This window comes from Gossypium raimondii, chromosome 11, assembly GCF_025698545.1.
Source record: "Gossypium raimondii isolate GPD5lz chromosome 11, ASM2569854v1, whole genome shotgun sequence".
Taxonomy (NCBI): domain Eukaryota; kingdom Viridiplantae; phylum Streptophyta; class Magnoliopsida; order Malvales; family Malvaceae; genus Gossypium; species Gossypium raimondii.
In genome coordinates, this window is record NC_068575.1 from 48461467 (window position 1) to 48484893 (window position 23427).

The following is a 23427-nucleotide window of genomic DNA, read 5'->3' on the forward strand; positions in this document are numbered from 1 at the left end:
TACTGACCGTTCTGACATGAAGACAAGACGATTGAGAGCAACAAACATAATCTTGCATCCCTGTAGGAGGCTTGGAAGGGCGTGTAGTACGGCAGACCGGTTCAAAAATAGTAACAGAAGATAAACGTGGGGAACTGGTAGAAGATAAATATGTAAAATCATGTGATACGGTGGGTAAAAAAGAAGTGTCAGTTAAAGGAGTAGATACATGGTTGGTCAAAAGGTCAAAAGTATGTCAACTAGAGATAGATGTGGATGGGACAATGGGCTAATTAAAGCTGAAATTAGGCTGGCCATTAGGTGATGTAGGTGATGTTGTATGTGAAAAAAGTTGATTGTTAGAAGAATCCAAAGAAAACGTGAATAAAAAATTGGATGGAAAAAAGATTTAGCCCCGTTCTTCTTTGCGTTTTAAATAGAATTTTCTATTTAAAAAGTTCTTTTCTCTTAAAAGAAACGAAGAACGGCCTCTATTTTTTTTAAAAATTCACCATCTAAAACGTTATTTTCTCCAGATGGAGAAGCTAAAAATTTCACCATATAATTAAAGTACTTTTGGCTGATAAATGACCAAATTAACCTGTTTTCTCCCCCTTATAAAAACGTTCTTTCCTCTGTTGTGAAAGTTCTATACCCATTTTTTTCACATTTTCGCTGTGAAAGCTCTCTCCTGTTCTTTGTTCCTCTTCCGCAGATGAGTTCGTTTTCTTCTTCTTCTCTTTAATTATTAATTATACTTTGTTTTTATTTACTTTTTAATTCTAGCTTTTGTGCCTCTTTTGCTTTACTGCTTTGTGCCTCTACTGCTGCTTTGCTCTACCTCTTTTGTTTTGTGCCTCTTTTGCTCGCTTTGTAACTTTTCCAAACTATTTTAGTCGATAAGAATAGAAGAAATATAGACTAAATCAAAATTCGTATCCAAATTCCATATTGTTGCTGAATTTTCTGTATCTTTTGTATTTAAAAGTTCTGATGATGTTCTTTTTAATTGTTTCTAGGGTTTAGCTTTACGATAAGAAACATTACTAATTACTCGAATTCAAGCTCTCCAATCTATTGTTGATATTTCGATACCGAAAATTAATTATATAAATGATCATAAAATCACATTCGACGGTTGGATTTTGCAATGAACCTCCGAATATTTAACAATTATTGTTATTTTTGAATGAATGAAACGTACTTTCTTTCTTATGCACGAAAAATTGTTGTATTTTTGGATTTCTTTTAAAAATTTTAGTATGAAAAAGTATGATTAATTCATTAATTCAGTTAAGTGATATTTCCATTAGACAGATAGCTCTTTGTAGTTGCTTATCTAAACGTGTTTGTTTGTGTCTATATATATGTGCAGTGGTTTTAAAATGGAGAATGTCATTCAAACCAGTAGAATTTTAATAGCTTTCTTTGGACTTAGGAAGTTATGCTTTGCGTTTCAAACATAATGAAAGATACCATGCCCGTGTTTCATTTTGGTTGAAGTTATCATCGATTGTATTATTCTTACTTACCATCACTTATAGCGGGAAAGCAGTTTCTGATGTAGGGTAGATTTGTAGAAGCCTTCCTGCTTATAGAATACAGCTTTTTAAGGTTTACAGTAGGAACTTAGGGACAAGGATAGGAATCCAAAGAGGGTCGGATATCGGAGGAAGATTGCTAGAATTTTCTGAAGCATTGGAATGACAAGGAAATAAACTCATGGTTTTACCCTTGTGCTGTGAATTATCCCCTGAAGCATCATAGTAGTAGTCGAGAGAAGAAAGTAGAAATATGACAATGGAATTTCCATGAATTTATAGTAAACTCAAGACAACATAATCCCTAACTAATTGTCTGACTCTAAACTCAAAGATAGACTCAATAGACCACTCTTTTTCTGTTCTTGGAAGCAAATCCCAGACCTTTTGTAATGGGTATTTGGCTTCAATTTGTTCCAGAGGAACATACCTTATCGTCTAGAGTTTATAGCTTGTGGAGAATAAGATTTGATGTTATAACCACTTTAGTTGTAGATAAGAATCCTTTCACTATATGTTATAAGTTTTGATGTTCTCTTTATGGCATGTGATTATTTATAACCCTCCTCTGAGGCGTCCTCTCCCTGGACCTGGCATGGTACATTCTGACCCATTTGGTCCATGAATTCCTCCCCGTCCAGGTCCTTTTGCACATTTTGATATGTTGCCACCTCCAGAAATCATGGAACAAAAGCTTGCTGCACAGCATGTGGAAATGCAGAGACTTGGTACAGAAAACCAGAGAACTGCTGCTACCCATGGGACATTGAGATAGGAACTTGCTACTGCACAGCATGAGTTGCAGATCTTGCATGCTCAGATAGGAGCTATAACATCTGAAAGAGAACAACAAATGAGGAGCCTTATGGATAAAATAGCTAAGATGGAAGCAGAACTGCAAGCAGCTGAGCCTGTTAAGGTAGAGTTGCAGTAGGCACACTCTGATGCTCAAAATTTGGTGTTCTCTTTATGTTATAAGCTGGACATTGTTATAATAGAATGTTCTTTCAATTTTAAAACTGTATGAGCAAAATGAAATGGACGAGGATACTGCAAATGAGTAATCACTTTGGTAATAAGTATTATTTAATGAAATCTTCTACATATTCCTTAATGTTTTTGTCATTGAGTTTAAGTTGGATTATAGGTTCAATTGTATTTATTGTTCTAGAGGCTACACTAGGTATCAACTTTAGCACGATGGCTTGTTTAATTATTGGTTATATTCTTATTTCTTTTAATGCTTGCATGCTCTTGATTACCGTATTATTCAAAATGAAGGAAATGAATTATCTTAATTTCTCTAAAAGAATACAAATAAAGATTGTTGCAGGTTTATCTAACTAGGATGGCATATTGTAATCTGAGAACTTCAAAATTCTCTTTGTTTATGTGGGACAGTTGCATGTTTAAGGTTTTATGACATATTTGAGTTATTTTTTCACCATTCTTATTTAGGTGAAAAGATTTTTTGCAATGCTTATTGTTTACACATTGTCCAACTTAGAACGGGTGTGGATCTTTATCAAAAATGAAAAAGCAAAAGTCTTCTTGAATTAAAAAAAATATATTATCAGTGCAAGAAAAGCATCAGTATTCACACTGTGAAACACTTGACTGTAGCAAAACAGACACTAATGGTTTAGCACCCTTTCTCTTTCAATTTTTTTCAAATTGTAAATAAATGTGTATGGAAATATTTAGGATCAGAGTTAGGTTTTTGTTAAATAAATGTGAATCTAATATGTGTATGTTAAACAAATGGTAAATAAATGTTTATGTTAAACAAATGGTAAATAAATGTGTATAAATATTATCCCTTTTAAAACTTTAATCTAAATATATGTAATATTTTAATTTGTTAGGTTTATATTTTCTATGTTATGTTAATATCTAATATGAGTTATATATTCAAATATATTTTAAAATAAAATAATACAAATGTGTTAAAAGTATTAATTAAAAATAAAAATAATTTTATAATAATACAATTGTGACAATATCTAATTACAAATATTTAATTTTTATATTTAAATATTTAAATATAGTTTATATATTCTAATTAAATTTAATAAATATTTAAAATTAATTACTTAGAAATATTTAAAATTAATATTATATATTAAAATATTAACAATAAGTTATAATAAATTATTTTTTATATTTTTGTTAAAATATCATAATATTAATTAATTTAAATATTATTTAAATACATATTTGTTACTTTATAATATCATGTTTAAAATGAACATTTTATTCTTCAAAAGCATTTTTTTACAGCAATATCAAACACTCAAATTTTTCAAAAGTACTTTTTCACAGCACTTTTCTAAAGTAACGAAGAACTGTCCTGACTAAAATTTAAAGAAAAAATGGTTTCACAAAAGGATACATCCCGGCTAACAAACAAGACTTAAGTAGCAATATTGTATAAAATATAACCCTTTTGGACAGTTGAATATCTCATTAAAATCGAAGGCAAAACAGATGTAGAAAACTTATATGAAGATGTGAGATTTTTAGCATAGGCAAGACAACAAAAAAACCCTTAAATGAGACAAAGAAGGAGATTTATGATATATCATTTCAAATGGTGTTTTTCAATTTAACACATAAGTAGGTAACCGATTTACTAGATAGCATGTTGTCAAAATACATTCTCCCCAAACCGAGCTGGAATATTGGATTGAAATTTAATGGCTCGAGCTATTTCCAACAAATGTCTATGCTTGTGTTCAACAACACCATTTTGTTGTGGTGTTCGAACACAAGAGTTTTGATGAATGATTCCCAAGGAATTAAACAAAGAAATACTCTCGGAATTAAAAAAAATTTGGTTCCATTGTCACAGCGAAAATTTTTAGTAGACAGAAAATTGAGTACGAACAAGAGCAATGAATTGTTTTAAAAAAACAACAGTATCACTTCTTAATTTGAGTAGAAAAACCTATGTCATTCTTGAAAAATCATCTACAATGGTGAAAAAAACGATGCCCTGAATGTGTTGGAATTTTATACAGACCCCATAAATCAAGATGTACTAAATCGAAGGGTGCATTAGCTCTTCAATGACTAGCAGAAAACAGAAGTCTTGTTTGTTTAGCCAAAGGACATACATGACAATGAGAAGTAGAAGTAGTATTCAAATTTTTACATGGTAAACAATCTAATTTATTGAGTTTAGAAAGAGAAACATGCCCAAGACGAGCATGCCAAAGGAATGACGAATTTTGTTTAGCTAGAGAAGCAATAAAAGGTGGAGTAAAACAAGTTGACTGATGAGGAGAGGATGGTGACACAAGGCTGTAGAGACCTTGTTGTTCTTACCAATCGCCTTCACTTGTCCACTACACAGGTCCTAGTGTAAACAAAATTGAGGGTAAAAAGAAACAAAGCAATGTAAATCACGTGTTAATTTGGAAATATAAAGCAAATTGAAATTAAAATTTGGTACATGAAAAACATTGGTAAGTTTAGCAAAAGGAAATAGAGTGTATGAACCAGTATGAGTAATTGGAACCGATTTTCAAGTAGGTAATTGCACAAAAGATGAATTTGAAGCACATAAAGCAATAAACTCCAGGCATTGGCCATCAGATATCATATGATTTGTAGCCCTAGTATCTAAAATCCACTGGAAGGAAGATAGTTTAGTAACCATACCTGCCATATGTGCAGCTCCTTCACCCGAAACTATTACCTTAGAATCATTGTTTAACAAAGTCAATATCTGTTGATATTGCTCTGAAGTGAATAGTGGCGCCAAATGAAGAGAAGCAAATATAGATGTGGAAGAAGAACCAGAAGGCAACTCAGTTGACCCAACTTGATTAGCAATCGAACCAGTTGATTTACACTTGGAAAACTTAAAATTTGGAGGAAAGCCAATTAGCTTGTAGCAAGACTCTCGTTTACGCCCTTTCACTTTGCAATAGTCACAAACCCCATTGAACCATTTCTTTCGAGTTTGCACATTAGACAAATACAAAGTTGTAGGATCATTAAGAGAAACAACGAAAGTATGCAGTCCCTGAGATTCTTCTTGAACTAACATAGAATATGCAAGATTTACCGAGGGAAGAGGTTGCATAATCAAGATTTAACTACGAATGGCAACGTAAGAATCATTGAGACCCATTAAAAACTGAAATAATTTTTGTTGTTGAACATGCTCCAAATATTTTTGAGACATCTCACAACCACACGAAGAAACCGATACAAGCGCATCATACTCATCCTAAAGTAATTTCAACCGTGTAAAGAATACTGAAATAGAATCGGTACCTTGAACATGAGAATTGATTTGTTGATGAAGGAAAAAAACTCTAGTTCCATCAACTTTTTCATAACGTTCCTTCAAATCTTTCCATACCTGAGCCGCATTAGTGGCAAATACAATCCCAGCCGATAAATCTGGGCTAACACTATTCAAAATCCATGATAGAACTATTGCATTACAACGATCCCATTGTGACTGCAAGGTCGGTGATACAGATTCTCTTATGCAAGATTCATCAATAAAGCCAAGCTTGTTCTTGGCTAACAACGCAATTCGCATGGAACGACTCCAAACAGCATAATTCTCATGACCGGTCAAGGGATTAGAAACCAATTGAACACCTGGTGTGTCTGAATGATGAAGATAAATTGGATTATTGAAATCAATCGTAAGATCTGCAACTGTCATTGCAAAATAGAACCCAGAAAAGTTTCCAAAGAAACAAGAGAAAAAGTCGAAAACAACAACAAAGAGATCTAAAAGAACCAGAGAAAACTGGAATGAAAGAATAAGAGAAGAAAACCCCCAAAAAACTGAAGTAGAAAGCAAATGAAAAATGTCGAAACTGAAAACAAAGAAGAAAATCCCAATATTGAATCTGCTAACAGTTGATTGTTGTGCCCACCACCGTGTTGATGCCATATTGATGGTGACCGGAAGTATATCGATGGCAGCCGGAAGATGCACAAAGGAAACTAATATGAAAACAATCAAGAAACGAGAACTGAAATGATTCATTTCTCATGCCATACTGAATAAATTTATAGCTTTGTTTATATACAAAGTTTACTAAACTAAACTAACTTTCTAAACAACTAACCATATTTACAACAACTAAACTATTTCTACACATTTCATGATCCCTTTTCTATTTGGCTGCATGCAAACTTCACCTCAAAATGCCTTTATTCGAAGCTTTCGCTATGGTATTTGGTTTTCATTTACTTCCTTCGAAATCTTTGGCTTGCTAGGAATGCAAACAAATTTGGAAAAGCCTATAATCTTAGCTCGTTGACTCATCTCTCAACTGCAAGTGCAACTGAGTTCTTTGCAACTTCAAGTCGCATCAAATACTATAAACTCCCAAACTTCATAAGTATCAAATGGTATCCGCCTGATAAAGGATGGGTTAAAGTAAATTGTGACGGATCGTCCATTGGCAATCCGGGTTTAGCCGGAGCGGGAGCGATTATCCGGGATTCAAAAGGCTCTTGGGTAGCAAGCTGTCATCGTTTTCTTGGCTCCTCCTCTAACATGATTGCTGAACTTTGGGCCCTTCGTGATGGGTCACAATTAGCTCAACAACTTCATGTTGATCATATTATTATGGAACTTGATACTTTATCTGTTATTTCCTTTGTAACACCCATATCCCGATTTCCGTCGCCAGAATAGAGTTACAGAGAGTAAATGTACATATCAGAATATTCACAAGGTAATTCATTTATCAATTAGATTCCCTACTAAAATATGACACGTTTCGAATTAAAACATATTTGAACGGGCTTTAAATCAGTCATTCAAGGCCCTAAAATAGACTTATGAACAAATAGGGACCAAATCAATACAAATCAAAATATTAAGGATAAAATTGGAAAATTTTACCTACAGGGGTCACACGACCATGTGGCTCTCCCGTGTGGCCATTCCGCACGCCCATGTACCTAACGGTGTGCCAGACCGTGTAACTCATTGACTTAGGCCACACGCCCGTGTCTCAGCTCGTGTGAGACACACAGTTATGTGACAACCTGTGTCCAGACCGTGTGCAACCTTAATTGACCTAAAATCTTGCCCTTTTTCATACCTAAATGTTTATATACCTAGACTTATCAAAGCACATGCATAGAAACTTTCAAAATGCAATCAAATATGTGCAAAACATGCCAAAACAAATAGTCTATGTGCCAAACCAATGTGCCATCAATGACACCACAACTCAAACACCTAAACAATTCATTTCTTAATTTGAACATACAAGCCACAAAACACATTCATAGTCTTGCTTTCCCAACCAAAGTACCCTACTCATTCATGAACAAACCACACCAATTTCCTTACTCATTCACACTCTTGTATATGCCACAACACAATACAACTCATGCCACTCAAAATGTACTTAACTTAAACCACATATTTATGGTAATCAAAACACACAACCATTACACATATACAATTACAAATATACTCAATAGCCCTATTACATGCCATATAACCAAGTTATCCAAAATCTACCAAAGAGTCCTTAAGATAGTGTGTTTCTTTGAGCTTGATCCAATCTCTCCAACTGCAAAACGAAATCTACAAAACAAAGGACAAACAGAAGTAAGTTTACTTGAAACTTAGTAAGTTCGTAAATCAAATGATAATCTTACCAAATTAAACATAACAGAACAAACACTCATTTAGAACATCCCAGATCTTGTCGGACACAGTTCACAGCAAGTGAATAATGAACAGTACAGTGATTTCGATCCTTTTCCAAGTTGTCATTTAGCGAATTCTCTATTCATCGATATTCAGAATGAATCGTTCACCAGCACAAAGCCTGCTAGGCACAAGGCCGAAACATTACACCGCTTAAAGCCTGCTAGGCTCAAGGCCGAAACATTACACCGCCTTATAGCCTGCTAGGCACGAGGCCCGTATTAGTACATTCAATACGTTCAATTTCACTATCGAACATCGTTAAATCCATCGTTTAGAGACACATAAATAATTCAAATCACTAGTAAGGAAAATTTAATAAAATAAATTAGAACATACTTTAAAAAAAATGAACTTACAGGACTGGGTTGCAATTATCTCAAAAGCATAGAAATTACTCTGCGATTTTTTCTTTTCCACGATCATCAACACGCTCGTGATCTAAAACAATAGTTTCATTCAATTAACGAAATCAACAGCCAAAATCAATCATTCTATACAATTTAGTCCTTTTTGATATTTTACAAAATTGCCCTAAACTTTTCACCTTTATTCAATTTAATCCCTAAGCCCTAAACATGCAAATTGCCCATTTTGTTTTACACTAAAACCTAGCCGATTCTTCCGTGGCCTCATACCAGCCTCTACTTGCATTTATTTCCTTTCAAGTACAAACAATTTCATCGTTTTAGCAATCTAGTCCTTAAACATTAAAATCATCAAAAACTACTTTACAAAATAGTCTAATCTAACCTCTAAGCTTAGAAATCTTTCAAAAGCTTCAAGAAAACAACTTAACTCATTAATGACACAATCCACAACGTTTGATAGTTTTACAAATTAACCCTCGGGTTAGCTAAATCAAGCTAATACGAGTTCAAAAACATAAATATTACTAAAAACGAACAAAATTTCACATACCTATCGAGAGGGTTAAGCTAGCCGAATATTCAAGCTCTCCTTTAGGGTTTTCTTTCTTCTAATTCAATGAAAAAGATGAAACCTTTGTTCTGTTCTCTTTTAATTTTCTTTAATTCCATTTATTTTTCAATTTACCATTTTTCCCTTAATGAATTTCACTTAAATTTAACTAAGTTTCAAAACCGTCCATTAAACTCTTAAATGGTATAATTACCATTTGGATACCTTACCTTACCCCTTTAATTGACATTTAACACCTTTAATTAATGGGATTCTACTTTTGCAGCTTTTACGATTTAATCATTTTTACTAAATTAACTAACTATAAATGATAAAATTTTATAACCAAATTTTAATACGGCCTTAATGACCTCGTAAATATTAAATAAATAATATTTACAGAATGATACGTTGGAGTCGTGGTCCCAAAACCACTATTTTCGACACCACTGAAAAACGGTTTGTTACATCTCTATTGCACATAGATACTTGTAGTAACTTATCTCTTCGCTCCTTGATTATGGATTGTAGGAATTTATTGGCAACCTTCCAGCATAGCCATCTCGTTCACATTGTTCGGAAAGGTAATTGTTGTACTAATGCTCTCGCAAGGATGGGTAGCAACTAGAGGTGCTCATGTGCCAGACCTAAGCATGATATTAACATACTTTATATTTGTCTAAGCTCGGCCTGACCTAAAATATGAACTTAAAATTTTATCCAAACCCGCCCATATTTGCAAAAGACTAACCCAATCTCATTTTAGGTCCATCCATATTACTTTTAAAAATATATATTTATATTTTTTTATTGAAAGTTTTTATATAGTCATCTTAACATTATTTTAATGTTTATATTATAGTAGTATTATATATTTAGTACATGTTTATATTTTTAATGTGTTTTAAATTACATAATATATAAAAATAACATAATATAAAATATTATAAACTTAAAAACAGGCAAGGTCGAGCCGGGTTCAAGCCTTGAATATTCGAGCCCGATCCATATTTTAATTGGGCCTATTTTTTTACTTAAGATCATTTTTTGGGCCTAATATTTTTGTTCAAATCTACTCAAATTTTGAGTGAGCTTTTAGACCTAATCAGGTGACTTGACCCATCAATCAACCCAAGGCTTTTACGGAATTTTAATTTACATTCTAGCGTTAATCACTTTATTGTGTATTTCGAACTACCTTTTCTTATGTACAGTTTTGTCAATGCCAATATTGATGAACGCTGTTTATCATGCAATTTATTCGTTTTAAATCTTAGTAATGAAAGTTCCTTTATTTCAAATAATAATAAGTACTATATAAACTTTTTTTTACCTATGACCTTTCCTTTTCTTTTAACAAAATCATGAATAATATTTTCAAATTATTACATTAAATATGAAATTATATTATAAATAACATTTTAAATGATTTATTTAAAATGTTTAAACACTTCGCTTATTAAAAAATTGGGTTCATTAAAATAAATTTTCTTCTCAAGAGTACATCTAAAGAGAAGACGTACACAAATAAAACCATAAAAACCATGAACATACGTCAAAAAGGTGTAGGCTACCTTGGGAACCAAATATATATAAAAATTTTCCTTAAATTGTTTTTTTTTTGTTTTAAAATTTATAATCTGAATTGCCATAAATAAAATCTAATTGCCTTATTTGAGATGAACGTTGATTTATACGAAAGAACATTGGAAAAATTAAGGAGTCATGCACTGCAATGCATCACATCATAACGAGGGCAGTGAAATTAGTACTTGAAAGATACGAATGCAAGGAACAGTGTCATATCATGGGGTCAGTGCACTATAATTCATCATCATCATCATCATCATCTAATAAGAGCAGTGGAATTAGTTCTTCAAAGGCTAAGAAAGATATCCTATTCTTATTCCTATTCCTATTACTATTGCTATGTGGTTTTAGTTCCAGTTTAAGAGGGAAGATCCGTTTGAGTCCACTGAACAACTCAGGAACCATCAATCACATTCACTGATGTAATTTCCACTTCTGATACTCACTGGGTTTTTTGCTTTCTTAACGAGGAGCTGAGACAGGGTTTTGGATATCCCTAAACCTATACTCTGTTTTGAACCCCAAATTAAGAGGATCTTGTCCACGGTTCTGGAAGACCCCATCTCCGCCTTGGGTTCCAGGAACCTCATAATATCTGGCTCTGTTGTCTGGAGATGATATTTCCATATCAATGCACATGTCGTCAGTTTCCAAAGCTATTCCATTATCTGATGCTGCCTTTGGAGATGCATCCATATGGCCATGTCCTTCAGGTTGCATCTCAATTACTTTGTCATGTATCTGCTTTGGGAAGTCATTGTTCTTCCAAATACTATTGCTTCCAGGAAACTGGCCTTCCATGTCCTTTCCATGGACAGTCCCTCTGCTGCCTTCGGATTCAAATCCATCATTCATTTCGGGAACACCATCCAATATGCTGGAAATACCTCCACAAGCATAAACATCTTTCGAGAAATCTCCATAACAATCATGTTTGTCCTGCATAAGATAATTAAATTCAACTTCTTTGGCATTTTCTCCATTTCCAGGCAACTCTTCTAGCCAGTCGTATGCATGATGTTGCTCTCGTGCTATTGCCTTGTGCCTGGCTGTCCAATCATGGCGACTCCAAAGATAAAGTGGAGGTGCCTTTACATTCCATTGCTCCAAGTGCTTGTCCTCTACATCAACTGAACCTGGGAGGTAAAATGACTGGGGAAATAAACAAGAATAAAGAACATGTGAGCAATGTAAAACGTTCATTTATATATAAAATCAGTGAGAGAAAAGTAACTAAAATCTTTACATACCTTGCCAGATAGAACTCTGTCATCCTCCCAAATCAAATCATAAGCATCTTTCTCGTCAAGTCTGTTAAAATGAGAAGGCAACATAGAGAAAGAGAGCAATATTACCTTCTGATTAAAATTTTTAACAATAAGAATAGGGTTACAAGGGGAAGCCTTTACCTTCTGGTTTCCCTTGGAACAATAAGTATGATAAGCTTTGGTCTGAATGTAAGAGCCTTGTTGATGAACTTGTTAGCACGAGATGCCTTGACCCCAAAAGGGGGGTTCAGTCCCATAATCTAATTAAAATGTTAAAACAAGAATATCAAAGGGCAAAAGAGGAAACACATGCGACATCTTTGTCAATTTGTTTAATCCTTTTTTGAAGTGTCTTACCAGTCTAGAACCATCTGTTAATTCGTTTGGCTTCACACTCATCCAATCTCTCTTTTCAAAACTAAAATCATTCTGCCAAAAAACAGGATTGGGAAACCTTTAGAATGGCATACACTGGCAAAAGACTAGAGAAGCAATACAGAAAGAGCAAACCAAAAAAATTGAACTGCAACAGCCAGGTATGCTTATAACTATTTCAAATGTTAGTGAAAGTAAAACAATACAAGTCAGTGATGATTATATAACAACACAGTAAAAAAAAGTTTTGGCATTTAAGAATGGTGCCTAAGCTTCAGAACATATGTTCAACAACCAAAACAGGCTCCATTATAAGAGCTCCACGGGTGGCCACAGGAAATGCTCAACTAAGCACAAGTTTTAGTCATCATTCTTGCAGAAACTGGAAGCGAACTCAGAGCATGCAACATTTACACAGTTGAAATGCAACCATAGTTAAAATTTAACCCTATTTACTGTTTGTTCTGCATCATCTGAATCCTTTACACTCAGATCACATCAGGAGTTCTGCATCATCTGAATCCTCATAACTAGGGATGTAAACTTGACATTTTTGCTCACAAGCTACATGGATTAGGCTTGGTTATTATAAGCCGAGCTCAAGCGATCGAGAAAGCCAAATTAGAGCATCATAATGCTCTATGCAAGTAGCTCACGAGCCTAACCAAGTTTTTTATTTTAATCAGTATTGAAAAAATTCAATTCAAGCTCAGCAAAATAATCAAGCTTAAATTTGAATTCAGGCTTATCTTTTTACTAGGTAAATGAGCCTAAACAAGCAAGTCTGAGGAGTTTGACCTTTACCTCAAGTCAAGCTTGATCCAAACTTTGAGCCTCTAATTTCAAGTCGACTCGAGCTTTTAACGGTGCTAGGAATAGTTTAATTACAAGACCACTACCCAGAACTCCTTTCAGTTTAGAGTTAAAAATGATGGTAGCAACTCAACCCCAAGATGGCTCATAATGATGGCATAGTGCCCAATTTACTCGTATAGTAGTTGAAAATATATATGCTAGAAATAAGGCCATGTTCAACTCCTTCAAGCACATAAATTACAACTAGTATTACTTACTACAGCAGTTTGGAAATGTTGCAGGGTGGGTTTTTTTTTTTTGGCTCATATTCTTTGGTTTAGATGATAAGAGTAACACCTTATTCAGATTAAAGATCTCAGTTCAAATAGAGGAACTGTGAGGTCTGGCTCATGCCTTCTTATGAAACATCAACCCAACACAAAGGAAACACCGGGTATTTATTAATTGTCAATACACTATTTTTAACAAAACAAAATCTGATGGGTACTTTTTTATAATACGATTGACAAAAATTGGAGTTCAAGAAAAAGGATTTTGGTTTGCCTTCTATCAAAATGATTTTCAAAACTTAGTTTGTGGATCAAATGACAAGACAATTTACGTTTCTTTCTGCCACATGAATAATTTTATAGGATGGGAACAACGATTTTAGATAGAAACAATTCATCAAGATCTTGAAGTTGCAACTGAGGCTTTAGAACTCATAAAAAATAGAGAAAGGCACAAACCAAAAAGCATCATCGGTCAAAAGGATCTTAGATGCAGGAAAGACTAACCATACCTTTGGCTGAAAGAGATCATAATTTTTAAATAAGCACGACTTCCCAACTTTCTCTAGCTTCTCTTTTAATAAACCACTGAAATCATTGGAACCACAGCAAAAGTCGACTATCTGCTCAAGAAGTGTTCATTGTGTAAATAAGATGACCATATTAATAGAACCATAATAAATATAAAAATCAAATCGAATAGTTAGCAAGAATCAAATTTCAAGTCATAATCTGGGAGTACAAAAAAAACACTAAAATGGGATCAGGATTCTTATGCCATTTCCATGACCACCAAATATATTCCAGAATAAGACTATTGAACATTTTAAAATTTCAAGTCAGTGGCATCTCTTACCTAATACTATGGTCTTTCATCTCTAGATGAGCAGCCAAATTCTAAGTAATAGCAAGTGCGAATCAGAAGATCAAATCAAAATCGTTGCATTCCCAGTTTCACATATTAAGATGCATGATGCTAACACATCACTTCATTATGAATTAATGTCCTTGTCTGATCTCATACTACAGAACGCCCTCCCAGTATAGATAATCCAAACCTTTTGTAAACTTTGAGAATGAAAACATGAAGCACAATAAAAAAAATGTGATCATTCTATTTCAAGTGATACATGTTGAAGAATCTAAAAAAGAAAAAAGAAGCATTCACAGTTGCAAATACAAGATGTAAGATCACGGTAGAATTTCGTTCAAGCTTTTAGAAACAAAATAAATGTGCCCATTATGTTATGTTTATTCACTTGAAAATCATCCATTATATTATGCTCTTCACCAGAAAGTCATACAGTACATGCAATAATGAATGGAAATTTAGTGAACTAAGGCAAATTGGAGAAGAATAGTCTTACAGTATCACCATCTTGTACATACCAATGGAGCCTATTGACAATCTGCAGCATAAACAAGTGCTATTAGCTCCGCTATGTATCTCAACCAAGCATCGACATATTCATGAAGCAAGAACAGAACCAAACCACAACATATTTACATGGTAAATGTCAGTGAAAACTTAGATAGAGCCTAATGGTAAACTAACTCTCCACACTGTTGATAGTAGCATAGAACTGCAACCATTTTTTGTGGAATGTTTTACTTTTCTCCTTCAGTTGCAAAGGACAAAGTTCTAGAATAACCAGCAATAAGATAACTGAAAAATAATGAAATAACAATAAAGAAAAAAATAAAACACTTGCTCTCCTATCATGTTTTATTCGGGATTATTCCCCAAGAACATCAACTTAATAGTTAACACCACATCTATTCATCAATAAAATATAAATCTTCAGGAAAACTTAAGACTACTTATAAGTTTACAGTTGTGCTGTTTTCTTCCGGCCAGTGGTTTGAAAATGACTGAAACTTTAATTAGTGGGCAAAAGATGTTCTAACAAGTTCGGTTCTTAGAAAGAAGTCAACTCTAACTCTAATTTATTTGCTTAGATAGAAAAGCAAGCATTAATACCTCTATAAGCTTCTCCACTTTTGTGAAATGGCGACCAAAAGATGTATACCTCATTCCATGGAAAAAAGGTCCAAGATAGACAGTAAGATTCTCCTATAGAATTAGAATGTAACATATAAGCATTTAAATTGTCAAACAAACTTTTAGTAGTGAGTTTAAAATATTGTTGTCCACAATATTTATACATTTTATGCTCAAACATTTTTACATCATACACATTATATAGATTGGCAAAAAGAGATAAGCAGCTAGCCACCATAATGCCACTTCCTACAAGTGATTAGAACTTTTCAAATGCAAATAATTACTCAAAAAGAATATAATACCAATAATTAAAAGGCTCTCTGACACAAGGATTTAGAGAAGTCCTGCTGATATATTATTTGAAGGATTTTAAGCTAACCAATTAGGGATGTGAGTAAACTCATTTATATTATGTGTGAAATTGGTTATTACACAGGTATAGTAAAAAGCCTATGGCTTTCAACATCAGAGAGCTTTTCTTTTTACCATTTTGCTTGGAAAATGGTACTTTCTCTCCAAGTGACCAAAGATGCATCACATGAGAAAGGAACAAAGTCTTAAGGCCAAGGTGGTTAAAAAGTAATAAAACCAAAACTCAACTTGACCAATTGAAGTTGAGTTGAAGATTTTACGGTTTAAGAAACAAGCACCTAAAAAATCATTAACATGAAAACATGCACTCAGAACCTTCCAGCATCAAAGCTTAATACGAGAGCATAGCTCTGAGAACAAATAGTTACAATTAAAGGAAAAATGGCTTGAAACCTTCCACTTGAATATTTGCTTGATCACCTCTGGACCACAAACATTTTTTGCATCCTCAAGCGAAGCTCCTGCTTCTAACTTCTGTAATGCAGCTCTAACAGCCTAAAACAAGTAAGAAATTTCTATAATGTCAAGAAAAAGAATCTAGCTATTTCAGACTATTTATCAATCATATTTGAGCAAGAAGATATACCTTAACTGATGCTTCCACCCTACCCAATGTAATACTCTTGTCACCTGCACTCTGGAAGCTATATGCACTGGTACCAGAGATTTGCTGCTGATTCTTCATAAATTCCTCAGCATTGAATGAAGAATCAACCTCTTTGATGAGAACTGAAATGCTGTTATTAAAAAAAATGCAAATCCAAAACCAAAAAGCACTTCAACATTGAAATTTTCCAATGAAGTATTACTAAAATTATAAAAAGTCAGTAAATTACCCTTTCTCTATTTGTGCATCAATTAAAGGCCTAATGCTTTCCCCTTTCTCCGCTTGCATATTCTGATTGGTATTCTTGGATTTAAAGCCAGTTTGATTTGATTGCAAGTTCACTTTTAAGTTACCTTTTGTCTGGGTTAGCTTGGTTTTCTCTTTGGAAAGTGACCTATCAAAGTCTGGTCTAGCATTTTGCTTCAAGAACTTTCTACTAGTGACGCATGTATTTGGATCCTTCAAAGGAGAAAATTCTTGTCTAGAACAAGGCTTCTTAGTTCTTTCACTAGATCCACCAGCATGAGTATCACGATAGGCCTTTTGAACCAGCTTTGGCTTCTTCAAAACATTTCTACTTGTCGCGAAAACTTCAGAAACATCACTTTGCTTTGAGGCCAAATTCTTTCCTCTATAAGATAGCTCCAATTTGCGTTTCTTTTCTTTGACTCCAAGATCAGGAAAAATTAAATGGTTTCTGCTTGGAGTTTCAAGCTCTTTGACAATCTTATGCTCCCTGGTAAGCACATTTAGCAACAATATCACCATTCATAAATAATGCACGAGTAAAAAGAAAAAGCTTATCCAAATGGGCAAACTAAAAGAATTAAGTAAAACCTACATGCAGTATATTAGAATCCGATTATAGGGCAAGAGATCCTCCCATGCCCTTCGGAAACTCTTTGTATACTTGTCATGTTGGAAGCAAATACTCCTGAAAACAAAGCAAAAGCATCAGATGAAATCAACCTTTCCTAGGCATTAAGTCATGGATAGGGGAGAGCATAAGTCGGTTAAAACCGACTGACTTAATTACTTAACCAACTAATTCGGTTCAGTCGGTTTTGGTTAATTCAGTTCCCTCGGTTAATTCTGTTAAGGTCTTGATTAGGATGGTTTTTTTATCGATAATCAGTTATCAAAATTCATAACCGAACCAGCTTAACAGACTGAAAAGCACTTTTTGACAACAATAGTAAACATTATCAAGCTTTTTTAAAGCACTTTTTCACGGCATTTTTCAAAAACACTTCTCAACTTCAATGGTAAATTAGCTCTTAGTATATATTATTTTTTAATAATTTAAAATATATTATACATTATTTTTAATAATTTTTAATATATTTATAATATATAATAATATATATAATATAAGTCGCTTAACTGACATAACCAACCGATGTTCAAGTCGGTCCAGTTAGGATGGTTAAGACCGAGAAGGTCAGTTGGTTCAGTTATAGTAGGAAGATGGTCCTGTTAAGTCAGTTAACTGTTAAAAACTGATCGAACCATCTGATTTAACCATTTGCTCACCCCTAGTCTCAGAGAAAAGGTTCTAGAAAACTGAAAATAGTAACTTAGAGTGAATGTACTTGGGTAAACATTTCCTGTGGTACGCCTTAGGGCAACGCCTACATAGAGCAAATTGCAAATCATGAACCTGTGCATCTTCACTTTGCTTACAAGCAAAGCATTTGTGGGCAGGACAAGTAAATGAATCCCCTGCAGCAATTTTATCTCTAAGTTTTTTTGCCTCAGCTTCATTGTCAGTTTGGAGCAATTTTGCCACACATTTTGGATGATAGAAATGCCCACAAGTTGCAGAAACACAAGGAAAAACCTAGGGGGGAAAAGAAGTTCTGATTGATGATAGTACAAATTTAAATTATCAACACTGATGTCTAACAAAAATACTAAATTAATGATGTCTAACAATACACTTGCAATGTTTAAATACAACATAAATGTTGTGTATAAAAATACTAAGTAGTTAATGGTGGAAAACAACAAAAAGATCCTAGAATCCAAGGGAAGGACTTATAAATTAATGATGGGACAATCTTTTGGTTCCTTTAAAGCTCAAAAAACACTTACCTCTTGATCAGAAGTATTGTTAGAAGAGCCTAATTCACCACATGCGTAACATTGATGCTGCTTATATAGACAATTTTTACACAAAAAAGATGGAATAGCCTACAGGTAAAAAATCATGACAATATGCAAGTCACTAGAAAGTGGAGCAAATGAACTGAAAAATCACATGTTTAAGGAAATAAAGATGCCCATACATCAATTTGAGCATCATTGACAAAGCCAAGAGATTCACAGAAAGAATCAATCCCGGCAGCTTTTGTTGGGTGAAAAGACCTCAAGCACCTTCCTTCACAGCTATATCAATTCCAATAAACAAAGAGAACCAAGTAAATAATCAAATTAATTTGTAGGCAAGCAAAGATGACGTAGAGAAGCCAGACCTCAAAACCACAGGAGCATGCCAAAAGTGCCAATGCATACATGATATATTTGAATCCTAAAACCTAAGTTAAGGGTTTTTTAAATCTTCCATTAATACATCTCTTTTACATCCTAAACCTAGACAACCAAACTGACATGTGAACATGGGAAAATTAACCATTGCTAACATTATTAACAACATAAAAGTAATGACGTTTTCAGAAAGAAAAGAAATTGCTCAAAGTATAATTCATGCACTAACAATAATGGCCGCATCAAATATGGAAGCCAAATAAACAGCCAATTTCAAATATTCCAAGGACATATTTCAATAATCTCTAAACGGTGGTATAGTTTATCCCAAAGACCTGCAAAATTTTCCCTTTTATTCCTATTGGCCAAATTCATGATTTTCTTTACAGGTCATGTTTGTTGTGGAATAGTCAAACATTGAAAAATAGAGAGTTCGGTTGTCTCTATTTTACTATTGAAGGCACCTCAATCAGGTAGACAATTTTTCGGTCTACAGTTTTAACAAAAAGCATGCTTAAATCTTAATCGCACCAGGCATACACCTAATCAAATACACCTTGCCTGAATGTGTCCAAGTGACATTTTCCACTTTGGAGCCATTATCCCTTAGTTTGGAAGAAGCAACTTTTAATATTCAATTAAAAGTTCAAATGCAACTGAAAGGAATTTCCTCAATAAATAAACGCAGAACTACAATGGAAGGAAAATTTTTAGGAAAAAAAATTAAATCCTGAATAATTCACTAGAAGTCCATTACTCTTTGAACCAAAAGAATACTCCATGATTTCATGAAATATGCATAACATTTCGACAAACCTTTTATCTTCACGACTTAAAAGTCTTGACTTAAAATATTGTCAAAGTTGATGATCAAATACAGTAAAATCTTGTCTTTCTTTCTTATTTTCCAATTTTCTCCTTACTTTCAATGCTATTTTATGTCAAAAGGGTTGAACCATTGGTTCAAATCTTGCTACTATCCCAAAATCTTATAAAATAAGTGTATTACATTTTAGAAAGCCTTCCAGAATTCCAAGTGAAGTAAAAATTATTGGTTTCTAAAGGAACACCAAACCTATGCATGATATTGCCACACACCACCCAAAAGAAAAGGCTAAGTTAAGGTAAAATTAATTTTTAAAAAAAGTCCACAAAAAAAGTTCCAGAACCAAAAAGTTAGGGCATACGGTAGAACGTTGCCACCATCATCACAAATTGCACAAACAGGATCGAAAATGGACTTCCTCACACCATCAACTTCTTCACCTATGTCATCATCATTGTAATCTTCATCGTCTACATCTCCATCATTTATAAAGTTATTCTTCTTGGGTATATCCTGTTAAATCATGGCCAAATTCTACGGTACATTTGAGGAAAATGAAAAATAAAAGACTTTAAAAGGTAAAAGCACGTAATGGGAATAAGCCAAATCTAGGAAAAACATATTTGCAGACCTGATGAGGTGCTATATTTGTCCGAGGTACCTCCACAAAGTTAAGTACATTCTGTTCCAGATAAATTGTTAATCAGTTTTCATCTATCACATTGTCCATGTGCTTACTTATTAGAGCATGTGACTTGGACAAATTAAGTTGGCGTATGTATATACATGCATGCATATGTTCATATATATGCTTGTAAAGGCTGCAGATACTGCAGCTCTAATATGACTCACAGTGTACAATCATGTTAGAAGTAACTAGCTAAATTGATTTAAAGGGAAAAAAAAAAGATTTGAGAATAGCTAAGAAGTTCTACTTCAAAAGCTTGGTATGCAAGTTTCATTTAGGAAGGGAACAAACATTAGGAGGTTATATGCGTAGTAGTTCCCGCTAAACCTCACAAAAGGGAACTATCTAACAAGAAAGTGCAAGAAGTAAGCAAACAAGCTTTATCTGTCCTAGTTGCACTGAATCCTAAAGCTTGTTTCTCTTGGTTGAGTAATGGTATTGCACATTGAACAACACTTCTACAGAAGGCAAACTTACCAGTAAAGACAGATCCCTTCACTCAGCTAAAATAGGTTTCACAAAACTAAAACTAAATATGTTCCCAAGATCCATATGTTCTAACAAAGTGAAACTTCTAAACTTTTGACACAAAAAAGATAATTAGGTCATGATGAACAAGACAAACATTAACATGTGTGTTCCAAAAGTTATAACTATTAGAGACAAATATCAAATAAAAGAAAAAGAAAAGGAAACATCAGACAGGAAAAAACTGCACCATATCATTGACAAGATTTTTTAACTCCAAATTAATGACTTCTTTCTTTTTGGCCAACACCGAAGATTTGAGTCCGAGAACTAGCATATCTTAAGCTACATCCTCAGATTGATGACTCAAGAGGTGCTTATGAGATACCCCATCCACATGAATGTCACATGCATATATGGATTTTAACAGGTTAGCTACAGTATAATCACTTTGGTAATGTTATTATGTACCCAAACCGAATAAGAGATTATTGTCATGACACGAAACGCATAAAAAAGTCCATAGTATCACAAACCTTAGACTTGGCTAAGTCTTTATCCCTTTTCATAGCTTCACTAATTAACAGCTTGTGATGCAAAAGGTCATGCTCAGAGGGCTCAAACTCATATAAGCTGCATGACAAAAAAAAAAAAAATTAAGTGATATGAAAAGAAAAATGCACGCCCTTTAACAATGAACTAATAGAGAAAATATTAAAATTCTCGCAACAAAGAGTACAACAGAGTGACTTGGAGAGGAGCAACCTGAAGACGTTTTGCAAGTGGTTCCATACAGATTTTGCTGGTGTCTCTGTGTTCTTTTTCAGGAAATGCATCCAATGAATTGTGATTAGGATTGTCCTAATGGTACTTACGAAACTCTTCCTAGGCTTCTGGAGTGTCATCCATTTCTTGTTCTTGGAGAACACCAAAATTTCGGGCAGCGCATAGGATAGATCAAACCTCCATGCGACAACTTGCTGGTAAATCTTCAGACGACCATCGTCAGCAACTCCCTCTAAGAAAACCTGGGCTTTACTGTTGCCAATGACCTCATTTTCATTCCATTGGAGAGGCAAGACAGAAAATGAAATTGGCTCACCGTTTTGATCAACAAAAACATATTCTGAGACGTGAATTTCTGGAGCAAACTCACCTTCTTCGTCAGAGGATGACATTTGCTTATCTGAAAAATAAGAAGGGGCGAAACCTGCAGCGAAATACATGTAAATAAATAAATAAACAAGTCATATCTAAAACTTGAGCGTTAAGTCCCATGGGGGACATCCGATAAAACTCGAGTGTTGAAGCATACTGCTGGTTGTTTTGGTTGATTGAAAATGAGAAAGTAGTGAAAATAAAAGAAGTTCATCTCATACCAAATAAAATCACCTATTTTTTATTTCAGAAAAGAAAAAAAGATCAGTTTTTTTTTTTAATAACTAAAAGAAATAGTTACTTTTGAATACAAATGCACTTTCTTTATAGGTCCATGAGCAAGAAGTAAATAACAAAACTATCAAGTGAAACTCAAGCAGATTCTCACAGTATTCGCCTTAAAATAGTGATAACATATAGCAAATCAAATGTTAAATTAGAAAACCATAGAGTTTTCCATTTGCTTTCTAGAGTTCCAAGAACCTAAAATCCCGTACTCATTTTCCTTTAGTTTTCTTCACGACAAACAAAACCACATAAACAACCCAAAAGAACGAAACTCGACAAAAAAGAAAAAAAGAAAGTTACAATAACCTTAAATTAACACGTACGTGAGGAGGGTATGAACTTCGAAATGAGAGACGAAAAGGACAGATGGTGAGGGAGGGACTTGAAATTTCAGTGGAAAATCAAATCCCTAAAATCTTGTTTGGAAAGGGAGAAAAGCTGGGAAAATGTTGGAGAAGAAGGAGTGAGTTGCTGGAAATGTAAGAAGCGTGTGCTTGAAATAAAATGTACAAAAATGGCAGAAACTGGGCTGGCTACATGAACAGTTTCTGGCAAGAACAGTTTCTGGTACAGTTTACGTCTTATCATGAGCTTTTTTTCTCTAATTGGATATTCCTAAAACGCCCTTATTTAATCACCTTCAATTAAATTTCTTTTGCCCCTAAAGCAAAATTAGTTCAAATTTATCAAAATTAGTAAATTAATCTCTTTTAACAAAATTAAAAATTAAAAATATTTATTTTAAGAATGAGTAAAAAGTTAAAATTTTAAAAATTTTCTGAAATAATAATTTTAAAAGTTAACTTGTGATTTAAGTTTATGATATTAAAGTTTTTTTTTATTTTGCTTTGAAAAAGTTTTCAAATATATATGTTTTCAAATTTAAGTGTTCTAACATGGAATTAGTTATACTGTAACAATATTTTAATTTGACATGTTTAATTTTTTAATTTAACTCAAACAATTTCACTCGATTCGACTTGACTTAAATTTCATTTCATTTGCCTCAATTTGAAAAAATTTAAAATCGAGTTAAAATGATAAAATAGGACTTGTCAACTCA

At 33.6% G+C, this 23427-nt stretch overlaps 2 protein-coding genes and 1 long non-coding RNA gene across 11 annotated transcripts; 1 reads left to right on the forward strand and 2 right to left on the reverse strand.

The window, feature by feature from the left end:
• Positions 1-346: 346 nt before the first annotated feature.
• Positions 347-2634, forward strand: LOC128034923 (uncharacterized). Its single transcript, XR_008191219.1, has 2 exons — positions 347-698; positions 2162-2634. It is a non-coding gene; the product is annotated as an uncharacterized LOC128034923 (long non-coding RNA).
• Positions 2635-4593: 1959 nt separating this feature from the next.
• Positions 4594-7086, reverse strand: LOC105803438 (uncharacterized). Of its 2 annotated transcripts, none has more exons than XM_012635636.2 (2): positions 5184-7086; positions 4594-4878 (listed from the first exon to the last, which is right to left on the reverse strand). In XM_012635636.2, the coding sequence occupies exons 1-2, from the start codon at positions 5608-5610 to the stop codon at positions 4868-4870; spliced, it is 438 nt and encodes a 145-aa protein (XP_012491090.1). In that variant the 5' UTR covers positions 5611-7086; the 3' UTR covers positions 4594-4867. Both variants share the same exon structure in this region; 1 of them encodes a protein (XP_012491090.1).
• A 3801-nt stretch (positions 7087-10887) lies between these two features.
• Positions 10888-22923, reverse strand: LOC105803436 (protein ENHANCED DOWNY MILDEW 2). Of its 8 annotated transcripts, XM_052624143.1 has the most exons (20): positions 22671-22921; positions 22075-22128; positions 21684-21970; positions 21455-21551; positions 20394-20444; positions 20124-20275; positions 18738-18837; positions 18544-18642; positions 18027-18289; positions 17291-17383; positions 16679-17185; positions 16429-16579; positions 16236-16337; positions 15447-15539; positions 14833-14874; positions 13978-14088; positions 12363-12434; positions 12147-12265; positions 11988-12048; positions 10888-11889 (listed from the first exon to the last, which is right to left on the reverse strand). In XM_052624143.1, the coding sequence occupies exons 3-20, from the start codon at positions 21821-21823 to the stop codon at positions 11200-11202; spliced, it is 2943 nt and encodes a 980-aa protein (XP_052480103.1). In that variant the 5' UTR covers positions 21824-21970; positions 22075-22128; positions 22671-22921; the 3' UTR covers positions 10888-11199. The 8 variants fall into 8 exon arrangements, with proteins under 8 accessions (XP_052480103.1, XP_012491083.1, XP_052480100.1 ...); XM_012635629.2 differs by having other exon boundaries at positions 21684-22128; positions 22688-22923; XM_052624140.1 differs by having other exon boundaries at positions 16263-16337; positions 21684-22128; positions 22671-22923.
• Positions 22924-23427: the final 504 nt, after the last annotated feature.